This window comes from Hyperolius riggenbachi, chromosome 5 (assembly GCF_040937935.1).
Source record: "Hyperolius riggenbachi isolate aHypRig1 chromosome 5, aHypRig1.pri, whole genome shotgun sequence".
Taxonomy (NCBI): domain Eukaryota; kingdom Metazoa; phylum Chordata; class Amphibia; order Anura; family Hyperoliidae; genus Hyperolius; species Hyperolius riggenbachi.
In genome coordinates, this window is record NC_090650.1 from 322,251,244 (window position 1) to 322,264,606 (window position 13,363).

Here is a 13,363-nt window from a genome sequence, read left to right on the forward strand (position 1 = left end):
TGAGCGGGCGGCCGCTTTTTTCCTTATATTCCCCATAGCCCCTCTCCTCTTTGAAGCATCTCGTATTACAGCAGCGCTTGCTGTGCGCATGCTGTAAGGAGGGAAGGAGGCGGGCAGTGTTCCCATGGTAACGGCGATTGCCGCTACAGGAAGCCGCTGCCCTATTTCCTACCCTTCCTTACAGCAGCCGCGCGGGAAGCGCTGCTGTGATACAAGGTGCTGCAAGAGGAGAGGAGCTATGGGGAATACAAGGAAGCGACCGCCCGCTCGTAAGGTAACAGGAGCGGCGGCCACATGGGGGCTGTGCGGGGGAGAGGAGAGGCTACACTGGGCTAACTGTACTGGCGACACTGGGGCAGCGATACTGGGCTAACTATACTTGCTATTCTGGGATAACTATACTTGCCATACTGGGCTAACTATACTTGCTATTCTGGGCTAACTATACTTGCTATTCTGAGCTAACTATACTTGCTATTCTGAGCTAACTATACTTGCTATTCTGGGCTAACTATACTTGCTATACTGGGATAACTATACTTGCCATACTGGGCTAACTATACTGGCTATACTGGGCTAACTATACTTGCTATTCTGGGCTAATTTATACTTGCTATTCTGGGCTAACTATACTTGCTATACTGTGTGGTAACTGTACTAGCTATACTGGGGTAAATATACTTGCTATACTACGCTAACTGTACTTGCTATACTGTGGTAACTGTACTAGCTATACTGGGGTAACTATACTTGCTATACTAGGCTAACTGTACTTGCTATACTGTGGTAACTGTACTTGCTATACTGGGGTAGCTATACTTGCTATACTAGTCTAACTGTACTTGCTATACTGGGGTAACTACTGGCTATACTGGGGTAGCTATACTTGCTATACTAGGCTAACTGTACTTGCTATACTGGGGTAACTATACTTGCTATACTAGGCTAACTGTACTTGCTATACTGGGGTAACTACTGGCTATACTGGGGTAGGTATACTTGCTATACTGTGGTAACTGTACTTGCTATACTAGGCTAACTGTACTTGCTATACTGTGGTAACTGTACTTGCTATACTGTGGTAACTATACTTGCTATACTAGGCTAACTGTACTTGCTATAGTGTGGTAACTGCACTTGCTATACTGGGCTAACTGTACTTGCTATACTGTGGAAACTGTACTTGCTATACTGTGGAATCTGGGGAAAAAGGGGGGGGGGGGCTGCTGCCGCTGTCACACTAGCCACGCCCACTCACACCCCCCCCCCGCCCCCAGGGGGGCCCCGGAGAAAATTTTGGTCGGGATAGTGGGCCCCAGGCTCAAAAAGGTTGGGGACCCCTGCTCTATCTGATTCATTGCTCACAGCGCACAGGGTAGCTGCGCTGTATGTGGACTTGTGATAATTGAGGTCGGATATCCTTCCAACCTTAATTACTACAAGCCCGCACACAGTGCAGCTACCCTGCGCGCTGTGTTCAATGAATCAGATAGGGAACTAAAGCAGCAGGTGGAGGGGGCGGAGTTATGGACGCACAGCGGGAGGAAGAACTGTCACTTCCTCCCCGCTCATAATTATTGGCAGAACAGGGCCACAGGGGGCATTGGAGGGGGAATGTGACAAAGTCACAGCACCAGCAATAAAACAATTTAAAGTACATATGACCAAGTCAGGGGTACTTTAACATGAAATGGAGGTGAAAATAAACTGATGAGATAAACAATTGTATTTATCCTCCTACTCCTAAAAATGTTTTTTTTATAGACATCCCGTGGTTTTATTTTATATTCAAAAGTTTACAAAATAGATTCAATATTTTGTTGTCTCTGCTCAGTGGCAGTCTATTAAGTGACCCTAAATGAAAATACATGAACTATTGAACTTTTTCTATCTCCCTCTGCTCTCAGAAGTTGTATTCTGCCAACTTTTATGGCTGTAATTTGTGCGCACTCCTCCATAAGATACTTATTAAAGGGAAGGTTCAGGGACAAGTAAAAAAAAAATAAAAACCTGCATCCACTTACCTGGGGCTTCCACCAGCCCGTGGCAGGCAGGAGGTGCCCTCGGCGCTGCTCCGCAGGCTCCCAGTGGCCGACCCGACCTGGCCAGGCCGTTGGCCAGGTCGGGCTTCTTCTGCGCTCCAAAATGCGCCTCACGACGGCGCGCTGACGTCATCGGACCGCCGTGAGGTGCATTTTGGAGCGCAGAAGAAGCCCGACCTGGCCGCCAGCCTGGCCAGGTCGGGTCGGCCACTGGAGAGCACCGGGAGCCTGCGGAGCGGCGCCGAGGGCACCTCCTGCCTGCCACGGGCTGGAGGAAGCCCCAGGTAAGTGGATGCAGATTTTTATTTATTTTTTACTCGTCCCTGAACCTTCCCTTTAAAGAGGTTCGGGTGCTCCCAGTGCTGCATCGGTGGAGGCAAGGGAGGGGAATCCTCTTATCCAGACTTTTCTTTCTACTGAGGTAAGTACACATTTTGGGCGCTTGTTTCCTTTCAGGTTTACTTTTAAATAGTAATATGGATAAGTGCCCTCTCCTAATTTCTGCCAAATGATAAGAAGGCAAATATATACTGTCTGTATGATTGTTATCTGCGAACTCTGCTACAAGCAATAATACTGAGTGACAGATGCGTAGAGGAAAAATGTTACACTATATATAATATATACTGGGCTTGATTCACAAATCGGTGCTAACCTAGTTAGCACGCTTAAAGACTTTTGGGCGTGATAACTTGCACTAAGTAGGTTAGCACCGCTTTGAGGGAAAAACTTGCGCGCAAAGTTTTGCGCGTGAAACGTCGCATAGGGTTTAATGGTGTTGCACGCGTTAAACTTTGCGCGCGTAACAGTTTACGCGTGTAAGACTTTACGCGCAAAACTGCACTCAAGTTTATTTTATCACGCCTAAACTGATAATGCGCTTTTCACCAGCGTGCTAACAGTTAGCACGGCTTTGTGAATCAAGCCCACTGTCTATAGTATATTTCAGGCTGCATAGGGAAATGAAAGGAAATCAATTTCAATTCACTTGAATCGCTCACAGCTGTTTTACCTTTGAGTTAATAGTGATAATTTAGATTTCCACTAGGGGGTGTAATGCACTTTAAAATGAAATCCTTCATATACAGAGACATTTCTCCTGTTGATCTCTAAAGACCTGCAGCCACTAATGCTGGGAATACACAGTTCATTTTTGAGCCATTTAGATGGCTCGATAGATAATTTCCAACATGTCCGATCTCCGGCCAGATCATTTTGTTTGCTCGATTGAACACAATGGAAAAAGATAAGAAAAACAAGCGAAAGATAAAAACGAACGGAAGATAAGAGAATCGCCTGCGTAATCGAGCAGGGAATCGATCGAGCGGCAAAATCGAGCCGTGTATGCCCAGCATAAGGGTCGGTTCACACTTGCATTAAAAACGGATCCGTGAGTTACGTTTTTAAAGCTCCACGAAAACGCAGGAAGCGGATCCTATGTTGAAAATAGGATCCGCTTCCACTTGTTAAAACCAGAGATCCGTGTATGATCCGTGTGCCACGGAATGCGAGACGTAACACAGAGTCTGGATTTGGCACTTTTCCCCCGACTGGACAGGAGAACATGTCCAATGAAAGCCTATGAGAACAGACTAGTTGCTGCATCCGCGTCGCCCGTTTCTCCCGCATCCCATCGCCGCCGCTCAGTCCCTTCTGCACCGGAGGCCGGAGGCCAGTATTAGCATGGGGATCTCCATTGGGCTGCAAAAGACTAATGGAAATCCTCAGCAACAGGGAGAATTCTCATTTGTTCATGTTGCACCAATGCAAATTCTCCCTGTTGCTAGGCAGAATTGGCTTGCTGCTGCCTATGGAAATCCGCGTGCATCTGCTTGCCTCCAGGCTGTGGAAGGGACCAGGCGGTGGTGGCAGGACAAATCAATGGCGATGCGTAAGGGCACATGTATTCGATGTGTGGATGCAGAACGACCGGAATCCACCTTGCAGATGCGCGTTCCGTTTTTGTTCTGCCTCCGCTCAATTGTAAGCAGAGCCTAAGGCCACATACACACATCGGACCATAGTCTTTTGAAAATGAAAGATCACAGACCAATCTTACCACCCTTCATGTAGTATGAGAGCCCTACTCTACACAGTCTTTTCTATGGAGCTGAACTCCCCATCAGAAAAAAATCTTTGCAAGATGCTGCACACACAGATGCTGTACAGACACAAAAGATCAGTATCTGCAAAAGATCTGTTCCTGCCAAAGATCCGTTCCTGCAAATTGCATTCATAGTCTATGAGATCTGCAGATCATCATACACACCTTATTTAACTGACATTCATCTGCAGATCAGACAATCATCTGCAGATCTGAAAATCCATCCTGGTGGATCTGATTTGCAGATGAATGTCTGTTAAATAAGGTGTGTATGATGATCTGCAGATATCATAGACTATGAATGCATTTTGCAGGAACTGATCTTTTGCAGGAACAGATCTTTTGCAGATACTGATCATTTGAATGTCTACAGCATCTTTGTGTGCAGCATCTTGCAAAGATTTCTGTCTGATGGGAAGTTCAGCTCCATAGAATAGACTCTGTAGATATGTCTCTCATACTACATGGAAGGGGGTAAAATTGGTCTGTGAGCTTTCATTTTCAAAAGACTATGGTCTGATGTGTGTATGAGCCTTAAAGAGAATCTGTATTGTTAAAATCGCACAAAAGTAAACATACCAGTGCGTTAGGGGACATCTCCTATTACCCTCTGTCACAGTTTCGCCGCTCCTCGCCGCATTAAAAGTGGTTAAAAACAGTTTTTAAAAGTTTGTTTATAAACAAACAAAATGGCCACCAAAACAGGAAGTAGGTTGATGTACAGTATGTCCGCACATAGAAAAGACATCCATACACAAGCAGGCTGTATACACCCTTCCTTTTGAATCTCAAGAGATCATTTGTGTGTTTCTTTCCCCCTGCAGTTCTAATGCACTGAAGTTTCAGGCTGCTCGTTTCTTCCTGTAAACAGCTTTGCCTTTGTCTGTAATTCCTCAGTAGGTGAAAGCCCAGCCAGCTCAGAGGACGATTTATCCAGCTTGTAAAAGATAAGAGAGAAGAGAGAAGCTGCCCTAATCTAAATAATACACCGGCAGTGTGCATAGAGGGGCCTGGAAGGGGGAGTTCATAGCAGAACCACAACACTGAAGAACTTGGCTGCCTTCCAGACACAGGCCGACAAGTCTGACAGGGGAAAGATACATTGATTTATTACAGAGACTGTGATAGTAGAAAGTGCTGCAGTAAGCCAGAATACATTAGAATAGCTTTTGGAACTTGTAGGATGATAAAAAACAGGATGCAATTTTTGTTACGGAGTCTCTTTAAGGCCTCGTCCCCACATGTGCGTTGCTGTGCATGTTTTCAGCAATGAACAGAGTGTGTGATACACAAGGACATCATAAGTGCATCGACTGACTGATATTTTCACTTATGTGTTGCAATTGATTGTAGTACCACAACTTAGGGTTGCATGCATTTTTCTGCACCAGTGTCTGAATTGCACATCTGAAACAAGTATGCAGCTAATCTGACTTTAATAATGACACCTGATTTTATACTCAGTTTGCATCAGTGGCTGAAGTGGGGTGTTGTAAACTAAGGAACACATCATACTGTGGAAAGTCTCTTATACTTATTACATCATTGACTAAAAACGATTATACAGATCAGTGTCCTGACTTCACTGTAATTCCATGGCTGTGTTCTTGTTGCAGGTGTGTGGTTGAGATGCTACTGAGGGCACATTAGCATTACAGTCAGGTAAACGGTACTCTTTAAAAGGGAATAAAGATGTCTGTTCCCACATTCCTCTCCTCTACTGTAGCTTCTCCCTTTGGTAAGTTTATTGAATACATTGTTTGTGTATTGCTGCCCTACCCATGACTTGAAAGTGATGTTCTTTTCTTTGTAAAATATTAAACTTATAATAAAAGCTGAGTTAAAGTAGAGCTGGAAAAATAGTCAGTGCAGACAGGTTATACAGGCTACGCAGCAGAACAAAGCGCTCTGCAGGTGAGTTATACTGTTACCTGCCGAGGCTGATTGGCCTTTGCCCCATATGTGAGCAGTAATCTGACAACATCTATGAAGCCTCCTTGTGCCGCCAGAAAGAGTGGAGTTGCCCCATCCTGAAATGATAGCGAATGCATACATCAAAATCCACTTTACATATAATCTATAGAACTATAATGTATAAATCTAATGTGTAAGGTATTATTTATCACTTACAGAAGAACTTCTAGCGAATAAGGGGAAAAATAAATCAATTCATTGCAAAGTGAGAAGTTAAAAAATAGAAGAGATATCAAGAAATGATTGATATTTGCCATGTAATTTGTTCATATTGTTTGATCCACAATCAGCTTGCACATAATCAGCTTTACTGCTGGCAGGCATAAAAAAAACAGACAGCATCATCTGCCATAATCTATAACCACACCCCCTACAATGCAAAAGGTATTTCACGACTGGTAAAGCTTTCTCATGGGAAAAGTGGTATCAGCTACTGATTTGGATGAAGTTAAATCCGTGGCCACAGTTCCTCTTTAAACATTCCAAATCAGCCCCAGATCCCCCCCCCCCACAAATGCTATACACATTTGCAATCTGCTGATATCTGTTGAGGGAAGGGAGAATGATTGTAAATAATAGGTGCTCAGGTAAGTTCTTAGATCTTTTCAGGGGTAACAGCAGGGATGGATAATAAATGCTTTATTGTCCCAGTTACAAATGAACATAATTTTGCATTCATGTAAAAATATGTACTTCTGGCATGGGTATTTTGCATTACATTTATACTTGGTACATTTAGTGTTATAACTATTATTAAACAGCAATGCCACAGGAATAAGGTGTTGAAGTTGGCTTGGTAACATGTGCACAAAATCAGGCATTAAAGCATGTGCATAAACTTCAATGTAATCAACTTTATATGTAATTATATCTACACATTCCCTAAAGGAAATCTACAGAGAGGGGAAAAAAAAAAACAGATTAACTTACCTTGCAGCTCCCTGGAGTCATCCTGTGCCTATGCCGTCCTTCTGAGCCCCTCTGGACAGCAGCGATGATGCGCCTCCTCACCACATCCCCATGCACGACAGTGTTCTGCGCATGCGCAGAATGTAAAAATCTCTATTGTGCATGTGCAGAACAGGAACATCACTATTGTGCATGCGCAGAATGCTCCTGGTAACGGGAGCATGATCAGGGTGCACATGGCTTGAGGCCTGCGCATGGGCAGTAGCCTCTGACAGGCCACAACCGGACAGCTTTGCGGGGGCGCCACTTCTTGCTGGAGGGTCTCGGAAGGATGGCAACGGGCACAGGATAGCTCCAGGGGGCTGCAAGAAGCCCCAGGTAAGTTAAACTGATTTTTTGTTTTCGCTTAAAAAACCCTTTAAGGGGCCCATTAACCACTTAAAGGATACCACAACTGACATGTGGCATAATGAGATAGACATGGGTATGTACAGTGCCTACCACACAAATAACTATGCTGTGTTCCTTTTCTTCTTTCTCTGCCTGAAAGAGGTAAATATCAGGTATGTAAGTGGCTGACTCAGTCCTGACTCAGACAGGAAGTGACTACAGTGTGACCTTCACTGATAAGAAATTCCAACTATAAAACACTTTCCTAGAACAAAATGGCTTCTGAGAGTAAGAAAGAAATAAAAAAGGGGGAAATTCTTATCAGTGAGGGTCACACTGTAGTCACTTCCTGTCTGAGGCAGGACTGAGTCAGCCACTTACATACCTGATATTTACCTCTTTCAGGCAGAGAAAGAAAAAAAGGAACAGAGCATAGTTATTTGTGTGCTAGGCACTGTACATACCCATGTCTATCTCATTATGCCACATGTCAGTTGTGGTATCCTTTAATGACATACTGACGTATAAAAATGTCCTGCTAGAGCTTCTTAACCTCCTTAGCGGTAATCCCGAGTCAGGCCCGGGACAGAAATCCGCAGCTCAGAGCCATAATCCTATTTCTGAGTGAGTTATATGTAGGATCTGTTGCAGATCTCTCTGCAATATGGTTTTTTTCTTGTTTTTAGGGTCTAAAAGCTTGTGAAAATAATTCACAGCTTTTAAACCCTAAATCACACAGTCCCATGCACACATTCAGGACTTCTTAAAAGCTGCTCCAACACTATGGATTTCCCTACCTCCACCCATTAGGGCAGCCCCCTCCTTCAACATCTTCAAGAAGGCCCTCAAAACTCACCTTTTCACTCTGGCCTACTACCCCTCGCAAGTGCTCTAAACCCACAGCTGAACTCTGGTTCCCTACCTTTCGTGTCTCTACCTCACCCTCTAGATTGTAAGCCTTTGGGCAGGCTCCTCCTTCTTTTGTGTCCAACCTGATCATGCACTTCCATTACTGTCAACCCATGCTATGCATTTGAGTGAACCTAACTTGCCTAATCTCCATGCTCCATCCAGTGACTGACTAAGCATTACCTGGTATTCATACTGTGCTGCGTGATCTGTTTTTTCTTGTATTCCTGTATTGTCATATTGCTGTATGTCACCCCTAAATATTGTCTATAATCTAGACAAGACAAGTGAGTGGCGATTAACTGATGACACTGAGCCTCTTGGTGAATCTGCAGCTTGATTTGTGACAGCTATATCACTTGGCCTGAACCCTGCATGTGCCTCAGTGTGGTACCAACCTGCTTGCCTCAATGTGCCTCAATGTGCCTCAGCTTGTTTATCCAATGCCTGACATCTCTGGAGATTATGTTCTGAGATTGAATTAATTTTATGTGACTGTCTTGCTTTTTCCCGGCTGGAAAATCCCCTTGCTTGCACTTATCTGCTTATTATCCACTCTAAAGACTGGCTGTATGCAACTAACCAATTTGTGTGCTGGCTGCAGTAATTTGCCGGTTCCTCACTTCAAGACTGGCTGCATGCCACTAACCAATTTTTGCACCGGCTGTGGTTTATACCTACATATATTTTTGGGTTAACTGGACGTCCAGAGTAAATTTATTTATTTATTTATACTTTTCAATGACATAAACCCACATGATAATACAGTTTATAGTTAGTGGTTACACCATCTCTTTGGGGGATCTGTGGGGTAGCGGCAGGGGTTCGAGGTCGGGGTGGGAGGCTGGCTTGGGGGTGCGGGGTGGGCACATTTTTAATTGATGTGTTTTATTGTTCTATAGATTTGGATTAATAAAGTTAAATAGGTTATTACAGTAACTAATTGTATGTGATTTGTGCTCAGTCGAGTCATACCCACCCTTTTCTATCTCTCCTTTTTTTTTTGATTGTCTATAATCTAAACTTATGTTTAGTGCTGCGTAATATGTTGGTGCTTTATAAATACAATAAATAAATAAATCTGGAAATAATCATAACGCTAGGGAGATTAATGGCTCCAGGACGTTTTTATAAGTCAGACGGTGCTGCTGCCACTGTGCGCGTGCACGTGAAAATACTGGGGAAAAAAAACATCAAAGAAAAAATACACCTTTATTTCCAAATACTATATTGTCCCCATACTTTGCACTAGGGACATAATTAAAATCTTGTGACAACCAGAACAAATAGGCAGATACAATGTGTGGGTTTTATGTACAGTAGCAGTGTTTATATTAAAACTATAGGGGATGAAATTGGAGAAATAGTGTATTTTTCCATTTTTCCTTGTTTATCCCTTTAAAATGCCTAGAAAATAAAGTAATTACTGAAAACAAATATCAACCCCAAAGAGCCCAATTGGTGGTGGAAAAAATCATTTCATTGTGATTAGTACTGATTAATCCATTGGCAAATCAAAGGAATGAGCACTGAAAGGTGAAAATCGCCCTTGTCCCTTAGGGTAAAAACCCCTTTGGGGTGAAGTGGTTAATGATATAATCTTAATTGTACAATCTTACTACTTCTATGTAATATGAGGGACTATATAAAGTATCCATTGAAAGTATAGTCACTCAGTTTACTTTTCTACTACATACATTTAGTGTTGGGCGAACAGTGTTCGCCACTGTTCGGGTTCTGCAGAACATCACCCTGTTCGGGTGATGTTCGAGTTCGGCCGAACACCTGACGGTGCTCGGCCAAACCGTTCGGCCATATGGCCGAACTAAGAGCGCATGGCCGAACGTTCCCCGAACGTTCGGCTAGCGCTGTGATTGGCCGAACGGGTCACGTGGTTCGGACCCGAACGCGCTCTGATTGGCCGAACGGTCACGTGGTTCGGGTAAATAAATACCCGAACCACGTCATATCTCCGCCATTTGTCTGTGGTTTAGCTTTGGGTAGGCAGGCAGGGTAGTTCGCGCTCCAGCCACGCTAGCCAGGGTCCCCCCTGTCATTGTGTCACTGCTGGGAACAGTAGTACACCGCTTGCTCAGCCACACTATATAGCATTCTGTTTACTGCCACTCTGTGTACCTCGCTCAGCCACACTATATAGCATTCTGTTTACTGCCACTCTGTGTCTGCTGGGAATAGTAGTACACCGCTTGCTCAGCCACACTATATAGCATTCTGTTTACTGCCACTCTGTGTACCTCGCTCAGCCACACTATATAGCATTCTGTTTACTGCCACTCTGTGTCTGCTGGGAATAGTGGTACACCGCTCGCTCAGCCACACTATATAGCATTCTGTTCACTGTTCTGTGTCTGCTTGGAATAGTGGTACACCGCTCGCTCAGCCACACTATATAGCATTCTGTTTACTGTTCTGTGTCTGCTGGGAATAGTGGTACACCGCTCGCTCAGCCACACTATATAGCATTCTGTTTACTGTTCTGTGTCTGCTGGGAATAGTGGTACACCGCTCGCTCAGCCACACTATATAGCATTCTGTTCACTGTTCTGTGTCTGCTGGGAATAGTGGTACACCGCTCGCTCAGCCACACTATATAGCATTCTGTTCACTGTTCTGTGTCTGCTGGGAATAGTGGTACACCGCTCGCTCAGCCACACTATATAGCATTCTGTTTACTGTTCTGTGTCTGCTGGGAATAGTGGTACACCGCTCGCTCATCCACACTATATAGCATTCTGTTCACTGTTCTGTGTCTGCTGGGAATAGTGGTACACCGCTCGCTCAGCCACACTATATAGCATTCTGTTCACTGTTCTGTGTCTGCTGGGAATAGTGGTACACCGCTCGCTCAGCCACACTATATAGCATTCTGTTCACTGTTCTGTGTCTGCTGGGAATAGTGGTACACCGCTCGCTCAGCCACACTATATAGCATTCTGTTTACTGTTCTGTGTCTGCTGGGAATAGTGGTACACCGCTCGCTCAGCCACACTATATAGCATTCTGTTTACTGTTCTGTGTCTGCTGGGAATAGTGGTACACCGCTCGCTCAGCCACACTATATAGCATTCTGTTTACTGTTCTGTGTCTGCTGGGAACAGTAGTACACCGCTCGCTCAGCCAGAGTATATAGCATTGTGTTTACTGCCACTCTGTGTACACCGCTCAGCCAGACTATATACCATTGTTTACTGACACTCTGTGTACACCGCTCAGCCAGACTATATACCATTGTTTACTGACACTCTGTGTACACCGCTCAGCCAGACTATATACCATTGTTTACTGCCACTCTGATTCTGCTGGGAACAGTAGTACACCGCTCGCTCAGCCAGACTATATAGCATTGTGTTTACTGCCACTCTGTGTACACCGCTCAGCCAGACTATATACCATTGTTTACTGACACTCTGTGTACACCGCTCAGCCAGACTATATACCATTGTTTACTGAAACTCTGTGTACACCGCTCAGCCAGACTATATACCATTGTTTACTGCCACTCTGATTCTGCTGGGAACAGTAGTACACCGCTCGCTCAGCCAGACTATATACCATTGTTTACTGACACTATATAGCAGACTATATAGCATTGTGTGTACACCGCTCAGCCAGACTATATACCATTGTTTACTGACACTCTGTGTACACCGCTCAGCCAGACTATATACCATTGTTTACTGCCACTCTGATTCTGCTGGGAACAGTAGTACACCGCTCGCTCAGCCAGACTATATACCATTGTTTACTGACACTCTGTGTACACCGCTCAGCCAGACTATATACCATTGTTTACTGCCACTCTGATTCTGCTGGGAACAGTAGTACACCGCTCGCTCAGCCAGACTATATAGCATTGTGTTTACTGCCACTCTGTGTACACCGCTCAGCCACACTATATAGCATTGCGTACTCTGCCAGTCAGTGTGTATATTGCTGGGATCAGTAATACTCCACTCACCGTCAACCACTATATGAGCTCAACATGAGTTCCCCAGAGACCTCCGCTGTGAGCAGCACTCCCAACAACAGCAACAGCCAACGCCCCACGCAAGCTATAACATCCACCCCAGCAGCCAGTGGTCAGCAGCAGCCCTCCCCGGAGGAGAACGTTGTGTCCATCAGTCCGTCGCCAGAGCGATTAATGAGGGCTGCCATTGAGGAGATGATGGGGCCTGATGTGGAGGAGGAGGTCTGGCTCAGGCCAGCATCCCAAGTTAATGTTGAGGACGATGAGGGGTCTGTGTCTGGGGATGTTGGGGTGGCAGAGGTGGTGGGTGGGTCAGACTCAGGAGAAGAGTTGTATGATGAGGATGATGATCGGGACCATCTGTATGTGCCTCAGAGTCCGACCCCGGAAAACATGTTGTATCGTGTGTTTAGGTACTAAAATCTGCGTTCCCTCCCAGTAGTGTTGGGCGAACAGTGTTTGCCACTGTTCGGGTTCTGCAGAACATCACCCTGTTCGGGGTGACTATATAGCAGACTATATAGCATTGTGTTTAATGCCACTCTGTGTACACGGCTCAGCCACACTATATAGCATTGTGTTTACTTCCACTCTGTGTCTGCTGGGAACAGTAGTACACCGCTCACCCGCCACTGTATAGCATTGTGCTCTGTGTCACTGCTGACAATAGTGGTACACCGCTCACCCACCACTGTATAGCATTTCTGTACTGCCACTGTACTGCTGCCAGTCAGCGTGTACTTTAAGGATAAGTGAAATGAGGAAGAAATCCGGTGAAAGAGGGAGGGGCAAGGGAAGAGGTGTTTCCCCTGACGGTTCACGTACAGGCCACAGGGGAGCACCCAAGAAAACCCACTCAATACTGCCCATGTTGTCCAGGACAACAACCCTCACAGATCCAAAAGAACAGGACCAGATAATTACTTGGATGACCTCTCAAGCGTCCAGCAGTGGGTTAAGCAGCACCAGCACATCACGCACGAGGTCCGAGTCCTCAGCCAGTTAAAGTCTGGGCTTTCTTTGAAGACTGCACTGAGGATGTTACCA

General features: G+C 45.0%; 1 protein-coding gene across 6 annotated transcripts in view; it reads right to left on the minus strand.

Annotated features, from left to right (window-relative positions):
* Nucleotides 1–13,363, minus strand: part of LOC137518875 (ankyrin repeat domain-containing protein 29-like) — a 63,964-nt gene that overhangs the window by 20,395 nt on the left and 30,206 nt on the right. For all 6 annotated transcript variants that reach the window (XM_068237273.1, XM_068237270.1, XM_068237274.1 and 3 more), the window contains one exon: nucleotides 6,078–6,176. In XM_068237273.1, coding sequence (XP_068093374.1) covers nucleotides 6,078–6,176 — 99 coding nt within the window. The remainder of the gene's footprint in view (nucleotides 1–6,077; nucleotides 6,177–13,363) is intronic.